The 10,621-nt window shown below is 47.0% G+C and overlaps 1 protein-coding gene across 1 annotated transcript; it reads right to left on the bottom strand.

The window, feature by feature from the left end:
* Positions 1–1,850: 1,850 nt before the first annotated feature.
* MUC20 (mucin 20, cell surface associated) lies at positions 1,851–10,302 on the bottom strand. Its single transcript, XM_019448697.2, has 4 exons — positions 10,132–10,302; positions 5,554–6,894; positions 3,504–3,595; positions 1,851–2,018 (listed from the first exon to the last, which is right to left on the bottom strand). The coding sequence occupies exons 1-4, from the start codon at positions 10,223–10,225 to the stop codon at positions 1,950–1,952; spliced, it is 1,596 nt and encodes a 531-aa protein (XP_019304242.2). The 5' UTR covers positions 10,226–10,302; the 3' UTR covers positions 1,851–1,949.
* Positions 10,303–10,621: the final 319 nt, after the last annotated feature.

Here is a 10,621-nt window from a genome sequence, read left to right as displayed (position 1 = left end):
CTGATGCATTCATAGAACAGCAAGGTCACTGTTGCTAGAGCGCAGTTAGCAAGTTCAAGAGGCTGGTGGAGGGGCACAGATTGCATACAGCTTTGCAGACCATTATAGGACCTTGCTTTCTGTCTGAATGAAATGGGAGGGTTTGGAGCCAAGGAGTGGCTTCATCTGCCTTACATTATAGAGTGACAGCGCTGGCTGGTGTGCTGGGACTACACTGGAGGTGGGGGGCAAAGGTAGAAAGAGGGAGACCTGTTAGGAAGATGTTAGTAATCCAGGTGAGAGACCACGGCAGCTCGGACCAGGTGAGAGCAGTGGAGGTGGTGAAGAAGGGTCAGGCTGTGGGCATATTTTTGACAGCAGCAACGCCAACAGACTTCTCTGATGAGATGGATGTAAAGTATGAAAGAAATAGAGTAATAAAGACTGGCTTTGAGAATTTTGGCTTGGGGAACTGAAGGATGTAATTGACACGATGTAGAAGACACAGGCAGAGTAGGTTTGGGGGAAAGATTAAGACTTTGATTTGGGGGGCACCTGGGTGGCTCAGTCGGTTGAGCGTATGACTATTGATTTTGGCTCAGGTCATGATCCCAGGGTCATGGGTGGGATCAAACCCTGTATCAGGCTCCATGTTCAACATGGAAACTGCTTGGGATTCTCTCTCTCTTTCCTTCTGCCCCTCTATCCCACTCACACACACTGTCTCTAAAATAAAATAAAATTAGAATAGAATAGAATAGAATAGAATAGAATAGAATAATAAAATAAAATGTGTGTGTGTGTATGTATCTATATATATGAAATATTGAATGTGAGATATCTCAGACCAAGCAGAGAGGTTGAATATATACATTAACGATAGTTGTATTTAAGAGGTGGGATTTTAGAAATTTTTTTCTTTCTCTTCTACTCCTCTTTCCATTTCTGTCGTTTTTTCTTAGCCCTTTTTAATTTTTTTTAATTTTTTTTTCATTTATTTATTTTTGAGACAGAGAGAGAGACAGCATGAACAGAGGAGGGGAAGAGAGAGAGGGAGACACAGAATCTGAAACAGGCTGCAGGCTCTGAGCGGTCAGCACAGAGCCCGACGAGGGGCTCGAACTCATGGGCCGTGAGATCATGACCTGAGCCGAAGTCGGACGCTCAACCGACCAAGCCACCCAGGCGCCCCGCCCTTTTGAAATTTTCAAAATTTGAAAATCATAAGCAAGTTTTTTTTACAATAGAATAAAGATTAGCCACATTTATTTTTTTAAATAATAATAACTTGACTTATGAGCTAGAGGAAGGAATACTTGAGTATTTACAGACTTTCTTGTGATCTGTTTGTGTCCAGAATTTGAAATTCAGGTCAATTCAACAAACATTCTCTGTCATCCTACTACAGGCCAGGCACTCTGCTAGGTTCAGGGGATACTAAGATAAATATGGTTCCTGCTCCAAAGGAGCTCAAAGTTCAAAAGGCTCCAGGGCCAACCTCAGCAAGTGTTATAATCAAGGTCCAAACCAAGAACCAGGGGAGAATGAAGGAGGGAGGTAAAGGGAAGATGCCCTAAATCCCTGTACCATATAAATATCAAAACAAACAAACAAACCCACACATACCCCATACTGATAAAATAGATAATCTCTGGGCCACACTGAATATAATATTAATGTCCAATGGAAGCACAAAGCAGGTGACAGATGGGTGATCAAGTCACTCTTTACTGAAACACAACACATGTGCCAAAGGAAGTCCAAGAACATCTTTGGAACACCCCCCACCCAGACCCCCACACACTCAGGCATATGTGAGTCAGGGTCCTGCTGCCAGGTCTGGGAAAAGGGCTTATCTCAGCACAGTATATCTCAGCACAGTAACTTGGCTCTAGTCTATGGGGGGCCCAGACCACCAGCAGCACTTCCCGCTTTGGCACACAACCATGCCTGGCCACAGCTGATGTTCCTTAGTCCTTCTTGACACGCAGCAGAGACACTTGGATGGGAGGCATGTGAGTATGCAGTTCATGGAGGAGCTGTAGGGCAAAAGGAGAAGGTGGTACTTCCAGCCCACCTGGCCTATGAGTTCACCACAGGCCACGGACAGGAAGGGACAGTGAGAGAGAACATAGGAGGAGGCCAGCAACACTCCCTGGGCCCCCCACCGGCTAGGCATGAACTAGATGCTTCATGCACATAATGCTATTTAACCTCACAATAACCTTACAAAGCAGGTTGTATTCACTTCGTTTTATAAGGGAGGAAAATAATATGGAGTAACTTACCCAAGGTCACACAGTTAGGAACTGGAATTCACCCTCAGATCTATATGGCTCCAAACTTATTGTTTGTCTGAGTCCTGAACCCTGAGCCCTACATCAGTGTCCCGCTCCTGACAAGAGCTCGTGCCCAACACCTACATGGCCTGATTCCTATGCCTCAGCTCCTGACCTGTTCTCTCTCCCTGGCCTCTTTCTGAACCCTGAAATAGTTTCCAGTCTGGGGGACTCAGATCTGGCACCATTCTGGCTTCCCTCTTTGGCTAGGATTCACACTTGCTACTTTGATTATCAAGTGCAGTAGGCATTTGTCATTTCTTTGGCTGTCCCAATTCAAAACCCCCATGCTGTGCTCAGAGATCTCATTATGGGAGTCCTGATGGGCCCCTTTCCACTAAGAGAACTTTAAGAGCCCAGATACTTCCTCTTCTCATCCCCTAGCAGCAAGACGTGGGCACAAGAGCTAGACTGAGCTGACCTAGTTTAACCTTCCAGTGATTCATATTATCCCCATAATCTCTGACCCCAGAATTCCACCACTGGAAGCTTTGTCCAGTGATCTGGGTCTTAGGAGAATTTTCCCAACTTATACAAATATACCCCAATCTTGGTCCCCATCTGGAGCATACATCTATGGGGTGTTTTCCTGCCTGGCATTCCTATTTCCTTTGGGGCCTGTCCTTCTCATTCCATGTGGTTGAGCTGTCACTCATAGTGGCCCTTGCAGGCCAATGAGATCGTGTTTCCCTAGTATAATAAGCAGACCTTGGGAGAGGGAAGTGTCTGTGACTCTAGGGCTGTCACAGCCACCTTTCTGTACATATGAAGAGAGATTCTGAACAATGAAGAGCTAAGAGAGGTAGAGAAAGAGAGAATCTTGATGATCATGTCTAAGCTGCTGGATACAGCCATAACTGAAGCTGGAACAGTCATTTCTAGTTTTCTCAGCCAATAATGCCTTGCCTTTTCTGTGTAAGCTACACTGAGTTGATTTCTGCTACTTGTAACCTGAAGTCCTGCCTATCTGCCCATTAATATCATTGATCTTCTCCCAAGGGCCAGAAGCCCTGACCTTCCTAGGGCCTGAGGAAATTGGGGGTAAAGGAAAGAATTTCTTTACATAGCACAGAAGGGGAATTCCCAACTCAGGAAAAACAGACAGAAGCCAAGCCAAGCAGGGATCCTTAAACTTAGTTCCTAATTCTCTCCTCTACTTTCTTGGCCCAGAAAGTGCCCACTCACCTGCTGCATCAGCCTCTCTGCCACTCTAGGGTCAGTGAGGTCTTCTGGAGAGGCCACACTCAGCCGCAGAAGGAAAAAGCCTCCATCCCCACCTACAAGTTTAAAAAAAGCAGCAGATGAAAATATGGGTAAGTCAGTTCAGGAATCATGACATGACCCATGCTACCCAGCCTCTGTCCACACCTCTGCACATATGTGCTCACTCTCATGTGTAAATGTGTCAGTGTTCACATGGAGCTTACATTTACTCACTGCAAAGAGAAAGAGGACTCCTTCTCTCCAATAACTGGGCTCCTTGTAGTGTCTTCCCAACAAGAGTGAAAAAGGCCCCAACCACATTCAGAGAAGTCAAAAGAGTAGTGTGAGGAAGGAGAAATCAAAGTGAATCTAGAATGTTCTCGAGGACTAGCGGTCACAGATGGGCTGTTGGGAAAGGGTCCAGACAGGGAGAATGCCTGAGAGAGGCCGGCTCTTGGAGGTGATGCCCTCAGCCAATGCTTTCCAGTTCCAAGTTGGTGGAGGTTTCGATCCAGCCTTCCCAATTTAGCAGCCCTGTAGGCAAGTTCTGCCTTTTGTTGAGCCCTAACCTGCTTGCCTTAACTTCCCTCTTGTAGTCATTTCCCCCTCTCAGAATACTGTTAGAACTGATCCAGTCACTGCACTTCTATATTTATATAGACCGATAGAGATACCAATATTGATATCTCATCCTTCTTGTTTTTGCTGCCACATGCATATTTCATGGCCAGAAGATTCACAAGAAAATAACTCTGCCAGTTATGTGTATGATGGAAGCTGGGTAGTTGGGGAACAGCAGTGGGAGAAAGACATTTTATGCTGACCCCTTATGAACCTATTGATTTTTAAATCATGTCAATGCAGTATCTAATCAACAAATAATAAAGAAAAGCATTTTTAAATAAAGGTATATTAATAAATTGAGCTTTAAAAAATAAAAGCACAATAGGAGGTTATGAGTTGGAATCAAACAGACTTCCATTTGGAGTCCCACTGCTATCTTTCTAGCATCTTTAAACCTGTTTCCTCACCTGTCAGGTGGGGCATAACACCCACCTCATAAGGTAATTTTGAAGGTTTAATTAGAAGAGATAACACATGCAAAGCTCGTAGTTCACTGGCTGACATCAGTGAGAACATTCAGCCAGTGCCAATGCTTCACTGGTTGTGAAATATTTTTATATTATCTCTCCCTGGAATACAAAAGATGTTCAGTAAGGTGATCGTGATTAATATTTTTATTTCACCTCCCCACAGAGGCAGGGCCAGCTGAGGACACCACAGGGATGAGGCATGAGGACAGTGACAGGAAGTAGAGGTGGAGGCTCCAGGCTGACCAGAAGCTGGGTTGACCCAGCAGCCTCTGATGAAGGGGCCTCATCCCTGAGAAGTATCTGTTGTCTCAGACATGTAGCTTTAAATGCCCAAACCTTTGCCCAATTTATTCATTTATTTAAAGTCACTGTCTATGGCTCCCAGCCCAGCAAGCCCCACTCTTATGGGGTCCCAGCTGCTCAGGGGGCAGCAACTTGGGCCAGACATTCACACAGTGCCCCTCTGTGTGGCTCTAACTGAACCAGAGGTTTCCAGAGCATGAGGACTGTGGCTTTTGAATACAATTTGGGGCCTCACCCGGCACACAGTAGTTACTCAACCGTTAATATCACAGAAGGGCAGAGTTGGAAAGGACGTCATCGTTCATGCAACACAGCCCCCTGCAGTTACTGGTGGAGAAACTGAGGCCCAGAAAGGAAAAGGACCTGTTCTAGGCCACTAGATTGTTAAGGGCAAAACCAGGGTCTCAAACTATTTGTCCAGACTTCCAACCCCACAGTTTTTCCATATGCCATCGTAACTCTTCCTGTTTCTGATTTTGGCAAGAATCACTAGAAGATCATGAAGACGTGACCTCAGAGACTGGGCTCAGAATAAGCCTCTAGATCCTTCCTTCCTCCCTATCCCTTAAGCATGTAGACATTCTGGAAATTCCCAACTCCAAATCCCCAAGATCACACCTCCAAGAGCCACTTACCTGCAGTAACTTCTGTGGTCCACCTTGTCTGAGCAGTGGTGGGCATGGCTGTTGGGGGCTTCCATTCAGTCATGCTGGCTGTCTTCAAGGTCTTTGCTAAGGCTGTGGTCTTGACTAAGGTGATATTTGCCTCTGGGCTGCTGTTGGCCACAGTCGGATGCACAGAAGGAAAGGGGTTTCTGTTGATGGGGATGGACCCATTGGTTGTGCTGTCTGTGGTTGAAGTCTCTGAGGGGGTGGAGTTCTTGCTAGTGGTTGCTTGGGTGTGGCTGTAGGCCCTATCTGAGAGTCCAGCAGGGGGAGCCACTTTGCCCACAGTTGACCCAGTCCCTGTGGAGATTGTAACTGAGACCTCCGTGTGACTTGTCTCAATAGAGAAGGCTGAAGTTTCTTCCAAGGGGTTCGTGCTGAGTGTCACCAAAGTTGTGCTGGGGGTGGTGGTCTTGGCTGCTGCTCTTTCTCCTTCTATGGTGCTATTAACAGGTAGCGGGGTCTCAACTGTGGTATCAGGCATGACTGGTTCTGTGCCTCTGGCTCCTGACACGGTCTCAGCAGATGTCATGGTCTTGGTGAAGTCTGATTCTGATTCGGTGGAATCAAGCAAAGCTGACACCTCAGAGGCTGACAGGGCCTTTCCTCCTGTGGGATCATGATCTGTGTCCAAGGTCCCAGGAGTGGTGGCAGTTGTTTCTATTTCTACAACACTGCAATTGGTAACCTCAGTGTCGGTGATGGTGTAGGCAAGCAAGGCTTTAGCCGGAACAGTGGTGTCAGATGCCAGGGCCTGTGAGGTGGCAATGGCCATAACTGAGCTGTCAGAGAAGGCACTGCTCTCCAAGGTCAGGGCCTTGGCTTCTGCAGAGGTGTGAGCCAATGTCAAGATGTCAATTACGATCCTCTTTGCCTCTTCTGAGCTGTCATCAGTACAAAGGGTGTCAAAGACAGATTCCACGAGATCGGTGCCTATAACCGTCTGAACTGTGGTCATTCCAGTTCCTGTGGGGCTGCCACTTGTGGCTGATGCCTCCACAGGAGTGGTGATCACAACCATGAATTTGGAAGGTATCATTTTTGTGAAGGCCCTGGTCTCTGTTGCAGGAAAAATGGTCTTGGTTTCCCTGATCTCTGCATCTGAAATGGTGCTGGCCAGGATTAAGGTCCTATCAAAGGTCTGGGTGCTCAGGGTTTGAGTTTCCAAAGGGATGTGGCTTTGCACGGAGGTCTCAACAAGGTCAGTCGTCTGGAAGGCTCCCTGTGAACTTGTCTTGATCCCCGGAGTCATGGTAGTCACTTCTATGTGGTTTGTTGTCACCAAAGGGCCTGGTCTGCTGGTGCTAGGGCCTGTGTTGAGTAAGACCACCTTTGTAAGCCATGAGTCCCTGTGGACTGACTTCACACAAGCTCTTGTGTTTATGGCCTGGGCACTACTGGGAGGAAGGTGGGGAGGGGAAGTTGTTTTTACTCCATTTTTCATCTATACATACAAGAAAGAAGGAGGTGGTATTGGGAAGACCAGTCCCATGTGTCAACCATGGAACTGGGATCACCTGACTGATGTCCTCTGATGACCCACTTGAGGCAAGCAAGCCTCAGAATCTAGTTGATTATTGGTCTGAAGCCATCAGGGGGAATGCGTGGGGCCAGGATCCAGCTTCAAGGGGGAGAAAAGGAGGCATAAGTCTAAGTGAATCAACAACTACAGAGCAAAAATCACGACTCTCAGAACCTTCTCAAAGAATCCTTGTCACTTTCCCATTGATACTTTACTCATCCAGCAAATGTTTCCCCATGGAAGTGAAAACTCTTCAAATACAGGAAACATCTGTGGTTTTGTATTTACAGGTATCTAGGAGGACTGGGAGAGAGGAACCTCCAGAGACAGAGTAGGTGGCTACTGCAAAAGGGAAGAGAGCAGACAGAGTCGTTGGGGCTCCAGCAAGGAACCCTGGGGTCCCATCATCTGATGTGGCAGGGATAAGATCCGAGAACTACAGAAATGATGCACCAGGCATGTTCCACTGGAAACAGGGAGCCAAGTGAGGCAAACTTCACTTCTTAGAGATGCCACTAGCATTTCTCTACAGGGCAGAGCATCCCTGTTCATTTGATGGACCCTGTGAGGTTGTATGCACAGTGGGCCGAATGGCACCAATGGCCCTGGGGAGGCTACAGCAGGATCTTTTTATGGGCTGACAAGTGTGCCTCTCCCATCTACTAAGGAGGAAGGGTTCCCTCTGTAAGTGGGCCAAGGACCCTTTCAGGGAGGGTTACCAGATTTAGCAATTAAAAATACAGGGTGCCCAGTTAAACTCAAATTTGAATTTCAGATAAACAAGCAATAATTTCAGTGACAAATAATGTTTTCAGTATGTGTATTTCTTACCTAATATTTGAGACATACTGCTAGAAAAAGCTTTCTTACCTGACATTCAAATTTAAGCTGATTCCCTGTGTTTTATCCAGTAACCTTACTCTTGAAAGGAAAAGAATCAAAATATAAGCCCTCCTTTTCAGGGTTCTGATGGTTTGAGATGGTCTTTACTGAGATCTACTGGCCCAAAAGTATCCAAGGACCCAATGGAAGTACAGGACTAGTTGGTCACCTCATCCCTGGCTGGCTGTCAGGACAGGGCCCCAGGTCCTCAGTTTGTCCAATGTGTCTCTCTCTGAACAATAAAAGAGCACTGGGCCAGGAAGCAAGAGATTGGGTTCCAGCCCCAGGCCTATTGCCTACTAGCTCTGGAGTCCAATGACTAACTGGTTCAAATCCTGACTCTGCCTCCTACTAGCCAAGTTAGTCCACCAGGCCTCTCCAGGCCTCCATTTCCTCCCTTGTGAAAGAGGGTGATCATATCTGCCTTGCCATAATGGTGAGGACCAGAGGAGAAGGGGGATGGGAAAGTCTTATTTTCCAAAGACTGTAAGGGATTACTAAGCATCCCTCCCAAGCCTTGTCTTCTCAAAGAGTCACTTGAGAGAACACAACCAACTTTAATGCAGTGAGAATGTCAGGCTGTCCCCACATGCATATCAGGTCAGTCATGGCATTCACTCTCAGTTGTTCTGCAATCATGCTTTTACAGGAATATACTTTCTTCTCCCCACTTCAAAGCCCAAGATATTTCTCTGAGCTTCCTCAGTCCCCACACAGTGAAAGCAAAGCTGTGTCAACCCACCCAGCCTAGAGCCCAAACAGTGGTGCTCTTGGGGTCTGACCATCCACCTCCCCTGAAGTATTTTCTTCCTTTTCCTGGAACCCTGTGATACCATCCTGCTGTGAAACCTCCTGACGCTTCCAACCCCGTAGCTTCTTCACACCCCTCGGGGCTCTCACAACCCCACCCAAGTTTCTTACCCGCCAGAGGTCTTCTCAAACACAGCAAAGCCTACCCAATCCTCTACAGCTCTAGAATGCTGCAGCTCTCTTGGTCCATTCCTCAGATCAAAAAAGCAGAGAGGAAGGCATGTGTACTATAGATCCTGAGTTTGAGTCCTTTCTCTGTTGTTTACTCCACTGCTTACCAATCATGTGACCTCGGCCAAGTCTCCTGGCTCAAGCGTGCATTTTTCTCATCTATAAAATGGAGCTGCAGGTACCTATTTCATAGGGTTGTGAAGTCTAAGTTCAATTAAATGTAAAATGTGCAGCACAAGCCTGGCAGGTCATGAGTGCGTGCAAGAGACAACGTGGTCCTAGAGGTAGGCACATGTGGAATAACATTCTGGCTTTGCAGATGAGTTGCAAGATGGTAAGCCTCAATCCCATCTTGTGGAGAGAGACGGGTAATAACAAGACCCGTGTCTGTCTCATGAGGTTACTGAGAGGATTAAAAAGATGGTGCATGGGAGCATATAGGAAGTCTCGGTCCCTTCCTCTCAATTTGGCTCCGAAACTAAAACTACTCTAAAAAATAGTCATTAAAAAAAGAAAAAGATAATGCAGGATGTTGATAATGAGGGGAGATTAGGTATGGGGGGGTGCAGAGGTTATATGTGAACCGAATCTCTGTATTTTCTGCTCAATTTTGCTGTGAACCCAAAACCGCTCTACAATAAAAAGTCTATTAAAAAAATAATAAAGACAATGCATGTGACAAGCATGCACAGTTCCTGTGACACATCCATGTCAGTCTCTTTCATAAAAGCCCTGCCCTTCTCAGAATCCGCCCTCCCCAGGCAGTCTGTAACAGTTGGACTTTTCACACAAAAACTGTTTTTTAACGGAAATCTGGGCTAGGAAATAAACTTGGAGGAGTTGGAATCTTGTCAAGCTGCTTTCTTTGGCTTTAGTCAGATTTATCCCCTGCCGGCACCTCCCTCGCCCCTCCCACCCCTCCACCTCACACACTCCCCCGCAGAGACAACCGGCAGCCAGGGCACAAGGACATCATTCATTCTACGGGCTGCAGTGTCATACGTGTGTAAGCTGACACACTGCCATTTACACACTCTTTATCAACAATAGTAATACTTCAGATGTAGCTTTATGGTTAATTCTAATTAATCAACCACAAAGGGCTGCCAGTACCGAAACTCACACCCAGAGCCCTGTGAGGAGAGCAGCCCACACCTCCTTACCTGCAGAGCTCCTGGGGGCCCCAGCCTCGCAGAAGAAAAGGGGCAGAGCCAGGCCCCAGAGAAAGCCCATCCTAACAGGAGCTCTGGCCACCATTGCCCAGCACGTCTGCCCAAAGCCTCTCACTGCCACCTTTTCCTGCTTCCTCAACCCAGAGAAGAGGGGCGGGCCACCTGCCTTGGTGTGGCTGGGTAGTTTCCAGAAGCAACCAGGTGATCATAAATGCACAGGCTGAGAGGTAGCATGGTGCATATCAAGGGCTGTCAGCAAAATACCCCTGCTGCCTCCCTGGCCCAGTGACCTCTCCTCTCTGAAGTTTGATTGGAAGATATAAAATCATTCCCACAGTGATATTCACCCCTCAGTCCTGCAGCCAGGGAGGCCATGGAAGATAGTGTTTCACATTTCCCCCCTTTCTACAACCCTTCCCTCTTCTCCCACCCCTTGTGTATGGGATTTAGGCTTTTAGTTCAGCACATCTGGGTTTCATTT

This window comes from Panthera pardus, unplaced genomic scaffold, assembly GCF_024362965.1.
Source record: "Panthera pardus isolate Hobbes unplaced genomic scaffold, ASM2436296v1 HiC_scaffold_16, whole genome shotgun sequence".
NCBI lineage: Eukaryota > Metazoa > Chordata > Mammalia > Carnivora > Felidae > Panthera > Panthera pardus.
This window is presented reverse-complemented; position numbering and strand designations above follow the sequence as displayed.